Source organism: Palaemon carinicauda, chromosome 2 (assembly GCF_036898095.1).
Source record: "Palaemon carinicauda isolate YSFRI2023 chromosome 2, ASM3689809v2, whole genome shotgun sequence".
Taxonomy (NCBI): domain Eukaryota; kingdom Metazoa; phylum Arthropoda; class Malacostraca; order Decapoda; family Palaemonidae; genus Palaemon; species Palaemon carinicauda.
The window spans coordinates 90,021,554-90,036,462 of record NC_090726.1 but is presented as its reverse complement, the minus strand read 5'-3'; the positions used below and the strand labels follow the sequence as shown (position 1 = coordinate 90,036,462).

The 14,909-nt window shown below is 34.4% G+C and overlaps 1 protein-coding gene across 1 annotated transcript in view; it reads left to right on the top strand.

Annotated features, from left to right (window-relative positions):
* The first annotated feature begins 12,261 nt into the window (after nucleotides 1-12,261).
* The window catches only part of LOC137618341 (ionotropic receptor 21a-like), a 31,890-nt gene continuing 29,242 nt past the window's right edge, over nucleotides 12,262-14,909 (top strand). Inside the window, exon 1 of the mRNA XM_068348511.1 lies at nucleotides 12,262-12,735. Within this exon, the coding sequence (XP_068204612.1) occupies nucleotides 12,262-12,735 (474 nt within the window). The remainder of the gene's footprint in view (nucleotides 12,736-14,909) is intronic.

Genomic DNA, 14,909 nt, shown 5'->3' with positions numbered 1-14,909 from the left:
AACTCAAATTGGTTATGACTCAGATTTTAAAAACTGTATACTGACGGTCCCAAATGCTTTATCGGAGAACTTAAAACCTTTTCTAACTAAGCAGGACACGTATGAGAGGAAGCATTTTTCCAGAAGCATGTCTGGAGGCATTACAGAATCACATATGCCTGACTTGAAATAACCTATCAGTGAACTGAGGATGTTATTGTTATTAATGGTCAATGTATAGCCTATATTATTCCAAGAAATAACTAATGTTTTTCCTGTTCTCGTATAGAGAGAGAGAGAGAGAGAGAGAGAGAGAGAGAGAGAGAGAGAGAGAGAGAGAGAGAATTACGCATTGTTCTCACGGCCAAACACTTCTTCGAGAAAATGAGACTAAGGTGTCCATAATTGAAACAGATTCTGTCATGATATACTCTTATATCAAAACGCCATTATTTGGTTGTGCAAATGTCTTCTGTACCAACCTTCGACTTTTTTCTTATTTCTCCAATTTGCGTGGCTCTTTCTTGTAATGACCCATTATGGATTCCATATTCTTTTCGACTTGTAAACCAGTTACAGACATAATACTTCTGGGAAGTTCTGACGTTATTTTATTTATTGCTGCTACGCGTTCATTTCTATCTTTGAAAATATTTGCTTTGATGTTTTATAAGCATGTGCTCTGCCAATACTGTTTGATTAGCAAATGAGCCTCTCCTATACATCAAAGTCAGCTTTCCTCCGTAACTGGATCACAACTAGTCATGTTTACAAGGAAGGTGATACCTAATCTTCTAAAAGTTAAAGTTAATCCGGTCAACAAGCAGAACTCCGTCCATTGTGTACCACTCCGCCTCCGGAGAGCGTCTGAAACTCGGACTCTACGAACACAGGCACTGTCCGACACACCACTCGGTGCGTGTAATGACGACATTAAGTCTTCTTTCACAATGTTAACTGGTAACAATTGTGATCGACGGACGCAGCTCGACCGTGTGGACGCACCTTTAAACCTCTAATGGCATTTGGAGTCAATTAGGTATTGTGCAAGAGAGGTGTTAGGTGATGACTACTATGGTAGGTGAAGACAACTAACTTCATTTCAAGGATCTTGAGTTTATATACAAGCCATTCCGAGCAACAACGTCGCAAAATTTCGAACAAAATAATTCATGAACGGGCAGGCTTAAACAGGCTGTTATCATTGCAAGGGTAGAGCAATATATACAAAATACATAAATACCGTTAGTGTACGAGTGCGTGAAACACGTGCACTACATGGCTCTTCCCATAAAGGTGCGTCCACACGGTCGGACACTGTCGAACACCAACTGTTAACAGTTAACAATGGGAAGCAGAATGAAGAACTGGTGACGTTAATAACGAGTACCAAGGGGGTGTAAATTCAATGCCATGTTCGTACTCTCCGGAGGGACACGATGGAAGGAGTTAAACTTATTTACCAGATGAAATTTGGCTGTTGTTTAATTAGGTTTCACTTTCCTTGTAAACATGACTATCTGTAATTCTGCTACGAAAGAAAGCTGCCATTGGGATACGATAGAAGAGAGGCAGGGTTGGTAATCGAATTTTACTTGAAGGACCCATGCTTATGAAACTAAAGCAGATGTTTCCAGACAGAAATAAATGTGTAGCGGCAATTTATAAGATAACACCAGAACGTCAGAGAAGTTAATTGTCTGATACTGGTTTAGAAGTCAAAGAAGATGATTCAATCCAATCCAGAGAGAGAGAGAGAGAGAGAGAGAGAGAGAGAGAGAGAGAGAGAGAGAGAGAGAGAGAGAGAGAGAGAGAGAGAGAAAGCTACACAGATTGGAGAAATGAAAAAAGTTGCGGGCTGGTACAGGAGACATATGCACCCCCAACTTATGGCGATGATACAAATTGATAAAATCTGTTTCAATTTTGAACATAATACACCATAAAATAAAACCGGATAAATGGCATTATACAGCATATTTATTCCTGCCATTTGTTGAGCACAGTGGAATGTTCATGGAAGGACTGGTTGCAGAGAAGAATTGACAAGAGAAGCCATTCAAAAATTTCTAAGAAACCTCAATTTGGTTATGAATCACACTTTAGAAACTACAATAAATACATATGGACCCAAACACCTACGTTTTATCGGAGAAGATCAAACCTTTTATAAGGAGAACACATGTATGAGAGGGAGCATTTCTTCAGAAACACGTCTGGAGAATATATATACATATACATCTAGGCACATGCACACATTTTATCATATATATATATATATATATATATATATATATATATATATATATATATATATATATATATATATATATATATATATACATGCACACATTTTATCTATCTATATATATATATATATATATATATATATATATATATATATATATATATATATAGATAGATAGATAGATAGATAGATAGATAAAATGTGTGCATGTGTATAAATATATAGGCCTGTGTGTATATATATATTCTCCAGACGTGTTTCTGAAGAAATGCTCCCTCTCATATATGTGTTCTCCTTATAAAAGGTTTTATCTTCTCCGATAAAACGTAGGTGTTTGGGTCCATATGTATTTATTGTAGTTTCTAAAGTGTGATTCATAACCAATTTGAGGTTTCTTGGAAATGGTTGAATGGCTTCTCTTGTTAATTCTTCTCTGCAACCAGGCCTTCCATGAACATTCCACTGATCTGAACAAATGGCAGGAATAAATATGCTGCATAATGCCATTCATCCGGTTTTATTTTATGGTGTATTATGCACCGCATTTGAACCAGACGCCAACTACTTGTTTCTCAAGCACAGAATAATAATAACACAAAAAACCTGTGTATTGCCAGCGGACATCAGCTAACAATATTATCTGCCGGTCTTTGCCTAGTGAACGGAGTATAAACTAATCAGACAACTTCATCTGGTACCACTGTTTGTTGAAATATGAACTTCTTTTGTTTCAATGTTTATGACGTCATAATCCTTGGTTTATGATATGGCAACAGTGTTTATCCGATAGACACTTTTCATCCATGTGGACGCACCTTAAAAAGGAAATAGGGCGCCGAGCTCTGGCGAAACACACTATAGGTGTGTCATCCTGCAGTAGATAAGCAGGTTTAAGGCAATCAATGAAGAGACTTTCTTCTTTGCCACGCATGTCGAGTAAAAACGCCTTTGACGTGTCACAAGGAAAGGGCCTATGTAATGAGGTGTTAGCGGAATCTTGCTGGTGTAGTTACACAGGGAAACGTGCAATGCCTTGTGGAAATCTGCTGGAGATTGTCGGAGGAGGTTATTGACAGAGAAGAATTCGGCAGGTATGACCAACTGGTCGCCAAACACCATTCCAGCTACCGAGACATCCAGGGCATCATTAAGAGTGGTCCTTACTCCCAGGAGGACCCAGGGAAGCTGAGTAAACCAGTTGGAGTCACTGCAACAGGACATTAAAGCTGCTTTGAAGGTGCTAATAAATCCAACAACCATTCCGCTGGCTGCAGGGATGTAGGCGGTTGTCTGATGTAGGGTGATGCCCTGGAGATTTGCTAATGATCTCCACAATAGAGAGGTGAAAGTGCTACCTCTGTCAGAAATAATATGCTTAGGGATACCAAATCTCACTATCCACCCCAAGAGTATGGTGTATATACATGGGGCGAATATTGCAGTTTTTATGGGGATGGCTTCAGGTCAACTGATGGAACAGTCAATGGCGGTAAACAGGTAGCGATGTCCTTGTGATGTCAGTAGGGGACCTATTACAGTGAAGTGAATGTGGGCAAAATGATGCTGAGGCTGAGGCAGTAGCTGTACAGTAGATCGGCTGGAGGGATGTGAAAGACCGTGAATGAAATCAAACACCTGTCGGTGCATGATAGCAGGTATCCTTGTTCGTGGTCTAGCCGCACTGATGTCATAGAAGAGGGGAGTTGGAGTCGTCGAGGGGGATGTCTTCCCAATGGAGGGATGTGCAGGATGTCCTACATGCTTGGTGCTGTAGAACTTTTCGTTGGGGTGCTGCCAAGGTGTTGTAATCCATTCCCAGGTGAATGGCGGGCAATGTGTTTTGTGACAAAGCCTAGGCAATGGGATTCATTATCCCAGGAACGCATTGAAGGATATTACTGTATTCAGCTACAGCGGAGAGATAACAATGTTGATAGGTGGGCCAGGCATTGGACTATCGAGTAAAACATGCACCAGAGGCATATGGTCTATGCAAATGATGAAGGGCAGACCTTCTAAGAAGTGGCGAAAGTGACGGAGAGCCAAATGCACCGCCAGCAATTCGCGGTCGAAGGTAGGGTAGCCGGATTAAGCCTTGGACAGTTTTCTACTAAAAAAGGCCAAAGGTTGTGGCAAGCCATTAACCACATTTTCAGGTACTGCATCAATAACAATGTCACAGGTATCGGTGAGGAGAAGGAGAGGGGCATGTTGCATGGGAAAAGTGAGAGCAGCAGTGGTTCATAGGGTATTCTTTGTGTTGCACAGAGGGCCGCTTCTTGAAGGGGACCCCATTTCATGTCTTTTGGCTTGCTCTTGAGGGAGTCTTAGTGGGGGGCAAGAGTGGCGGAGATTGCTGGAAGGAAACGGTGATAATAGTAGATCATGCCAAAGAATTCTTGCAGTGCTTTAACGGTCGAGGGTGTGGGGAAGTTCTGAACAGCTACTAGCTTCTCAGGGAGGTGGGGGGGACTCTTTCAGGAGTGATGTGGTGCCCTAAGAACGATACTTCGTGGCGCCAAAGGTACACTTGTCCTACAGGACTACAAGGCCATTCTGTTGTAAGTGGTTGAGCACGATGTGTAAATGATAGAGGTGTTGCTCTTTGGAGGAAGTATGTTATCCACATAATATGCACAGAAGGGGAGGTCCCCTATGATGTCAACCATGAGGCGTTGAAAAGTGGCCAAAGCATTACGAAGCCTAAACAGGAGTAAATGAAGGTGTATGTACCAATGGGGGTGGTGATGGCTGTCTTGGGAATGTCTTCTGGGTTCATGCACACCTGATAATACCCTTTTAGGAGATGGACCATGGAAAAAATCTTCGGAGGGAGTACTTATCCAGTTCTCTGCATGTTTAGATGGCTTTAATCCTTACAAGGGCATAGAGAGCCATCCTTCTTCAAGAAGATATGCAAGGGCAACGACTATTGGCATGAGACCTTTTGACATAAGCCTATTTCTTCCATTTCGGCAAATGTTTGTTTAGCAGCTGCCAAACGATCCGGTGCCAGACGCCTGAATCTGTTGAACACTGGTGGCCCGTCTTTTTGATATGGTGAAAAATACTGTGTTTGGCGAGAACCATGAGCTTTTGGTGAAGTTCTGTACGGAAGTCTTCAGGGTACGACATGAGGAGGTGGGCGTAGGCATCCATGGGTGCGCTGATGTGGAGAGCGAGGTTAGAGGGGGCTGGTTGGAGAGGTGTCGACAGGTAAAAGTCTGCATTAACTACTCGTCAGTGAGTGACATCAACCAGGAGGTACTAATATCAGAAGAAGGATTGGCAATGTGATGTCAGCAACGAGAAACTTCCAGTAATATTTGGAGCTTCCAAATAATAACATAAGGTTCTTGTAAGCAAAGGTAGGTATCACAGATCCGTTGGCAGCTAGCAGGTGGACGTTGCAGATTTAGACAGACTATATCATGGCCTGGAGAGTAGTCTTGGCAGAAGAGAACGACAAGCATTTGTGTCTACCAAAAATTGCACGCCTGTACCTGCATCATGTAAAAAGATAAGATTAGTGACACAGGAGGCCATCGCCACAAGCAATGGCCTACTAAACACGCTATTTGGCCACTAACAAGAATTCACACGTTTCTTCACAGCACCCTTGAATCTGGAGTGGCAGTAGCATAACTGAGGCTGATTGGCATCAGTAAGTGGCTGTAGAAGTCTGAAGTCTTTGGTTGGGGCATGAGCAAATGGTGGGTGATGGGTGGCTTTATCGCCGCTCCAACGCATCACGGAGTGGCCGTTTGTGTCCTACCGCATTCACGTCAGCTTCGATCTATGTTGAATAATTGACCTTTTTGTCAGGAGTATATGCGTTGATGGAGTTCTTGAAGGTGGTGAAGTGGCTGACCATAAGGGCGTTGACTTTGGTCATCAGGTCCTTCATGATCAAAATATCGACATTGGGTATGGCAGCGGGTACAGGTTCAAGTTAGCATTGTACCCAAAGAGCATGAAGCAGGCTCACCTCACAAGGAGAGCCGTGAATGACAGGTTGCGACGAGCAATACTGGTCATTTCCCTAACAGCGAGCGAAGCCTTCTCGTCCCTTATTAATTGTTGAGAGAGCCGTGAAGTGATAATTGAGAGGCAAGGTGAATGCAGCTAACTTTATTTCATCAATTCATGAGTTGATATACAAGCCGTTCCGAAGAATATCACAAAAATTTAAACATAATTCATAAATAAAAAGGCTGTTATCAGTGCGAGGGAAGAGCGATATATACAAAGAAAAAAAAATACTGTTACAGTGTACAAGCGTGAGTGAAACACTTGCGGTACAGTATTACTATCTAGATACCTGCAGTGGGCTGAGGCTAGAGTGTAGAACGTATCGTGTTAGGAATCTGATGACAAAAGAGATGCTCTCTAAAGGGAAACATTGTAGATTGATCATATTACTAAGGTTAGAAAAAGATAATAATAATAATAATAATAATAATAATAATAATAATAATAATAATAATAATAATAATGATAATGATTAATAATTCATAATAATAATTAATAATAATAATTATTAAATAACGATAATAATTATTAATAATAATTATTAAATAAAGATAATAATTAATTATTAAATAACGATAATAATTAATAATAATAATTATTAAATAATGATAATAATTAATAATAATAATTATTAAATAACAATAATAATTAATAATAATAATAATTAATAATAATAATTATTAAATAACGATAATAATTAATAATAATAATTATTAAATAACGATAATAATTAATAATAATAATCATGAATAATGATAATAAAGAAGAAGAAGAATATAGAACGTTTTCCATTGTTAATACAAACGACAACTTTTGACCATTGTCAAACATTCATCCATATGATGAGAAGGGTCTCCATCCTCCTGGTAAGATGTTTTCTCACAAATCCCTATTGTCAATTAAAATAAAGTTGGTCAGTACTTATGATATATGTCTTTTCCTTAAATGGTAGAAAAAACGAAAATATCTTTAGAAATAGAAGGTTACAGGACCTATAACAACTATGCAAGAGGTAAATAAAAAGCTAAAGTCAAGAGATGTTTTGCATCCTTGGTAAAAAGTAACATTAATGGTTTCTAAATTTTTATTATCCACAACAAAGAGATATGTAACCGATATTGCAAATAATATTTGTTCACTTTTTGTGCATCTAACACTGCATGAAACAGAATTTAATGCTCGCATATAGTTTTATAAAATGTTCAAAATACGATTCATATGTGACAATGCAATATAGTTTTACTCATCTATTCTCTGGACAATATACTGTATGTTCAAAAGACTGATAGTTCCATAATTTACAGAGTATGAACAAGAAAGAGAAATGAAATAAACATATGCACAATCAATTCATAGAAGTTTACGATTTGACCAGATATAACGTCTCTTATCTTCAGCGATTTTATGAGCTAATTGAACCTATTCGAGATCGAGTAATAAAAAAGTTTCGTAGATGATCTTAAGAGATCATTAAAGTTGCTCTTTTTATATGAGATATTAAAGGTGGATCATATAATATATTAAAGCTAACCTTCAGAAATACATACGAAAGACATTTTTTTATGCCTCTCAAAGGTTATTTAAGGTTGTTCCATTCAAATGAGTGGGGCCAGTTCTTTGATTGCACACACCGAGGAATAGGTTATATACAGTACCTCTCTAGATGAGAAGCGGGTGAAAGAAACATTTATTTGAGGAGAACAGTTGATTTTATTTATATTTCTTTAGCTCTCATCTTTGATTATCTCGGCAAATAAGTATGGTTATGAAAATTGCAAATAACTCATATGCTCTTTCTTCTCACAGTCTTTTGTTGGCTTCAAATTTTCAGAAATGAAGTTCTTTCTTTGGGGTAAGGTGGTTCCCGGTTATTGTAATTAGTCTAAGTGGGAATTCTTCATGACATTATTTGATGTACATACCTTCAATTGCCAGACAGTCATAAAGCATTCAGATTAAGCCTTAGGGAGTAACTGGACTTCCAGAATTTATGACAAGGTTAAAAGGATTGTTTGACTAAAGTAGAACTGACGTAAAAATGACGTTTGTCGTGAATGGTTTCAAAGGGAAATCGTGGTCAGACATAATAATCTTGCAATATCTATATCTGATTATGTACAATATGTATGTTCCGTATTTGACGGAAACTAAAGAATGTTATGGAAATGATTTGTTAATGAGAAAAATGAAACATAAAATAGCACGTTACTTGCATAAATCCTTTAATTTAACTGAACTGATGGAGGTAGTAGCTTCACAGTTGCATTCGGGTGCTTGCCCATGTGACCCAAATTCATAAATTAAAATCTAAAAAACTCATTTTCTAGATAATAATTCTACCCAGTTTTCACAACTTTTAGAAATAAGTTTATATGAGTATTAACTAAAACGCCTTTGCAAACAAAATAGTAAGCACATTTCAAGCAGAACCACACCAAAGCCATTGGTAACCTAATGTTATTTTTTATAAAATTTAGTTACAAAGTTCTAGAGTTTTCTTGTACTGCAGATGTAGCGAGTATATCTATTGAGACTACTTACATATTTGTAGATATGGATAATCATACCATCATACCATTGCACGGAAAATTTGAAATCAAAATTTGTTTTGTGGGTAATAGTGTAAACAATGTAACTTTAGGGGCCCTTGTGGTGATAGCTAATTCATTGTTCATTATATATAACATTAAAGAAGACAACAAATAATCTAGGCATTTGTTTCAAGACAGCTAGTATACATATGCTGTTTAGATCTAACTAGTAACACTTGAAGGAAACTTAATAGTGGACGCAGGTACTACATCATTTAATTTCAGATATGCATTTGCTTCGTTAAACATAGTGCTCCTTTAGTAAACTTTCGTGGTTGTGTGTGCTTCAATTCTTGTAATTTTTTTGTATAAAATAGGAATAAAGCACTGCTTGTAATTCTATTTTAATTACATCTAAATCAAATCAATTATATTACGGTATTATAAAGCGGTATGTCATGTGATGTATAGATAATTTGCATGCAGCGAGATAATTGATATCAAAAATTCAATATTAAAATGAAAGCTACATGATTCTCCCTATAGCTACAGTAGACTATGGTGACTTAACCTTAAAGGGAAGTGCTGCTATAATATTTCATGAATTTGTTAGTATACCTCACACCGAGATCTCCTGTGGGTTCAGGTGTCATGTAGTTTTTCACAAAATGACTCTTTCCTGCACCCTAGTACCATCGCCTTAGATGTATATTCTCTTTTGATAAAAAGCTTAGGAAAATACGCTATTGAATATAAAACATATCAAGAAATCTAACATCCTCATCTGCCCTAGTTATCTCGGGTTTCCGATAAAATTTGTATTCCCATCGGTTTTGATCATATATGAATTCCCATTTTCAATATATACAAAATTATTGATGCAATGAAATCCCTATAAGGAGGTTCGGAAAATTTAACTTCTCGCGTTCAAAATACAAGCTTTTCCACCAACAGGAGTCTTGAAGGATCGCTAAGTCCGTAGGATAAATTGTTACTGAGGGTTATTTTTGTTTGTCTGATTATTTTAAGGGATTTCATGATTTTATCTTGAAAACAATCAATTAATCTATATGTAGATTATGAAGTAAAGCCCAAGATAAATTAGGAACAGCAGTTTTGAAAGGGGCTGAGAAGAAAATAAGCGTTGCTATTGTGATGCCTACACCACATGAATAGGAATGCATAGAGTATGACTAGAATTATTTGAAAAACATGTCAATTGGAAACCTCTCTTTCTTTATTGACTTGTGATATTTATATATATGGTTAAGAAAATGGGACGCATTTTGATAAAAGGTGACAAAATCAATTTGTTATGAAGTAACTTCGAACAAGCTGAAGTATTGGCAAAAACCTCAATAATAGAAAACGAAAAAACTTGTTGAAGTGAGTTCAAGAAGAATATAAAGAAAAGGACATGGTGTATTCTTATCTGATACTTTTGCCTTTGGAAAATAATGTGCTTTATTATCTTGATGAGTAGCCTTATTAATAGATACTTCTTTATTTCTTCATCTTCATCCTCAAATTCTACTGAAGTCATATTACGTATCAGCTAGTAAAAAGAGAAAAAATCTTCAATATCCCAGCCTCAAGAAAATGTGTTATTTGTATCATTATTTTTTGTTTACATACACGTTTCGTTTCCTTCTCATTCAGTTGCTGGGGTAAATACATCGTTCAAATTAGTAATAAGATGTTCTTATGATTTTGCCTAAAACTTTTATCCATATTTTTTAGATTCTAAACAATATCTATATTATTATTTGTCTGCATCTAGTTAAAAATCGATAAGTCCCTTTGAAAACTTGTTTGTCGTATCCTATGGACCAGTGGTTCCCAAACTTTTTTCTGCCATTTCCCCCCTGCACCCAGTTCAACCATCCAGATTTCTCCCTTCATGTGAATGAGGGACAAAGTAGTTAAAACACACTTGAGACTATTCACTAATTTATTTTTCTAATGTAAAAATATACTGATAAACATATAATTAGAGTAAATTGGATATAGAGCAGCCCACATGACAACTCGCCTGCCTCAGAAATGGGCATGACACTCCAATTCCCCCCTTGAATATCATGTCAGTGAGAACTGATATGATCATATATCAATTGAATGGCTAACAACAAATTGCCGCACGCACTATGAAGACATTTTCCGCTTGGTTTAGTTAGTTGGTAGTGTAATTATTTTCCTCCTGGAAGCTTCAATTCCCCCCCCCCCCCCTCCCCCCCCCAGGGGGAAATTTCCCCCAGTTAGGGAACCACTGTTATGGACTAACCAAATGAAAACCCCTGATCGAATTCATAGTTTATATAGGGATACAAAAGAAAAAAAAATAAGATTAAACTAAAAAAAAACAGATACTCGTGTCGCTTAAAATATATTTTATTGCTGAGGGAGCATTCTTATTCAATTTATAATAAAATTATACATCCCTAATAATTCATTAGACAGTAGAATCGTAAGTCGTGATGTCATATAATTAAGAGATCAAATGCTACCAAAATCCAAGACATTGGTAATTAACTACATTTTTACTATTCCTGTACTGTACATGTACGGGTAACACTAGGCTTGAGACATCTCCTTACACTGGAAGGTTATTTCCTCATGACACTTGCGGAACCCAATCACATAATGCTAATGAAATAAAGTTAATTCAAGTGTCTCTCATATCTCGTTATATTACGGTAGTACAAATCCCACAAGATTCAGATATTCTGTTCTCTTACAGTAATAATGCACTTATTTCCGGATTTCACTAGTGTCCGTATTCATTAACCTTCCAGATGCAACCTATTTTTTTTTCTTTGTCAATAACAATTTCATAGTAGAATAATTTTAACATAATTGCTGGTGAAATGTCATGGATGATGTATGGTTTTGAATAAGACTTTCATTTTTTTATCTTATTTACTTCTACAGTTACCGTGAAGACTTTAGGACGCATCATGTTTTTCATTTATTGTTTTCAAAAACTATGGAACAGGCTTTCCTATGTGATGCTAACTGTTTAATGAGAGCTTGGAGTTCATACGGTTATACATCGTTTTATTTAACCACCTCTTATTTGTGAATAAGTTCAGTTTCTCTATTTTCTTAATAGTCGCTATATTGACTGTTATCTTATTTTTTTCCTCATTTGTCTTTCATAAAGATTTATAGATAATTATCTTATTATGTATCTTTTCGCTTTGTTATATAGTGCAATTTTATGATAATAATAATAATAATAATAATAATAATAATAATAATAATAATAATAATAATAATAATGATAATAATAATAATGATAATGATAATAATAAATAAATAAATAAATAAACAAATAAATAAACAAATAAGCAAATAGATAAAAAACAAATGATTAAAAGTCAAATATACGATATTATATCTGAATTCATACTGTAGATATTTCCATTTACAGAGCTTTATGGGCAGAACATCCAATCATCATTTATGGGTACGATGAGGCCTCGCAGAATGGAATATATTCTACTATTTAAGATCCTTTTTACGACATCGTTATCAATGAGAACGAATGTCATATTCCAAAAAGACTACGAAGTAACAGACGAATTACTGGACACCCATGTTAGCTGCTCAGATAAGAAAAATAATTCACTGATGAAAGATAAGATCCTGTTCAATGATGAACTTCGTCAAGAAATTCCGGTTTCATTGCAGGAAAAGGGGAATCTTTTCCTTAAGAGAAACCGACGGGGAGTTTTTAAGGAGGCACCCATTAAAGTAGGTGCCCTAAGAATTCAGCTTCTCAACAGCGACAATACTTCGCTCAGTGACAGTAGGATGTTAGCTAACTTTCTTCTGACGTCAGTCAGCAGTACAATGGCAAAATGTGACCTATTGATTGCCTTTGATAAAACATTCAATGATCCTCTGTTGTTAAGTGTCCTCTCTTCTCTGCCCAACACGAAACAGGTAGCTGTCCATTTTTCTTTTCAGGAAAAGCCTATACTTAAAAATTCGCATGCATGTGTATTTTTTGACTAATCTTTAAGCATAACCATATTTTTTCTATAGTTATTCATAAGTGAAAAAGCAGCAACAAAAGTTAGAATAATATCTCTCTCATGAAGAATATGCCTGTAGATGAATTCAGAAACAGTTTGAAATTTCTATTCTAGTTTGAATCGATAAATGTTTTGAATATCGCCTAGTAAATACTATAAAATAATCCTAAACTATCCACGCTTCGTGATAAATCCCAAACACCTTTTCTTAATCAAACATTAAAGCTTCACATTACTATAAAATAACGATAATATTGCTAATATAATAAAAACCCTCTCTTCTACTAAGAAAGGGTGTAAAATAAAGGACTTGCTTTTGTTTGTGAACTTATCTTGATGGATACGTGCATGTATGTATGTATGTATATATGATTGTATGAACATATATATATATATATATATATATATATATATATATATATATATATATATATATATATACATATACATATATATATATATATATATATATATATATATATATATATATATATATATATATATATATATATATGTCCAGATAAGAAGAGTAAGGAAGTGTTTCAAAATACGTGTCGACATCAAGTGAATGCATTTTTCAGTTATTCTGAAAACTATCTGGAGGTCAGTTAGTCCGGAGTGCAACTACCTTTGATCTTTGAACGCTAGTAAGACATTCATTTTATGTATATATATATATATATATATATATATATATATATATATATGTATATATATATATATATATATATATATATGTATATATATAAATATATATACTGTATATATATATATATATATATATATATATATATATATATATATATATATATATATATATATATATATATATATATATATATATATATATATATATATATATATATATATATATATATGTATACATATACATATATATATATATATATATATATATATATATATAAATATGTATACATATATATATATATATATATATATATATGTGTGTGTGTGTGTGTGTGTGTGTGTGTGTGTTTTAATTCTTTCATTCTACCTTGTTTTGAGTATTGTTCTCCTGTCTGGTGTTCAGCTGCTGATTCTCATCTTAATTTGTTGGACGGAAACTTACGGTCTATTAGATTTATTATTCCTGATCTAGATAGTAATATTTGGCACCGTCGTTCAATTATTTCATTATGCATGGTGCATAACATTTTTCATAACTCTGACCATCCTTTACATTCAGATCTCCCTGGACAATTCTATCCTGTTCGTAATACTAGGCAGGTAGTTAATTCTAATAACCAGGCCTTCTCCATCATGAGGCTCAATACTACACATTATTCTAGAAGTTTTACTCCAGCTGTTACCAAGTTGTGGAATGATCTTCCTAATCGGGTAGTTGAATCGGTAGAATTTCAAAAGTTCAAAGTTTGAGAAAATGTTTTCATGTTGACCAGGCTGACATGAGTCTTTTTATTGTTTATATATTACATTTCTATTTTTGCCGTTGTTAATAGCTTATATAGGACATATCTGTTTTGACGCTGTTACTGTTTTTAGAATGATGTATTGGTAATTTATTCTCATCATTTATATATTTCCTTATTTCCTTTCCTCACTGGGCTATTTTTCCCTGTTGGAGCCATTGGATTTATGGCTTCTTGTTTTTCCAACTAAGGTTGCAGCTTGGCTAGTAATAATAATAATAATAATAATAATAATAATAATAATAATATATATCTATCTATATATCTATCTATATATATATATATATATATATATATATATATATATATATATATATATATATATATATATATATATATATATATATATATATATATATATATATATATATATATATATATATACTGTATATATATACATATATATATATATATATATATATATATATATATATTCATATAAATACATATATATATATATATACATATATATATATATGTGTTTGTGTGTGTGTATATATATATATATATATATATATATATATATATATATATATATATATGTATTATAAATGATATATACAAAACACTTATATACATATATATACATATATATACATATATATATATATATATATATATATATATATAT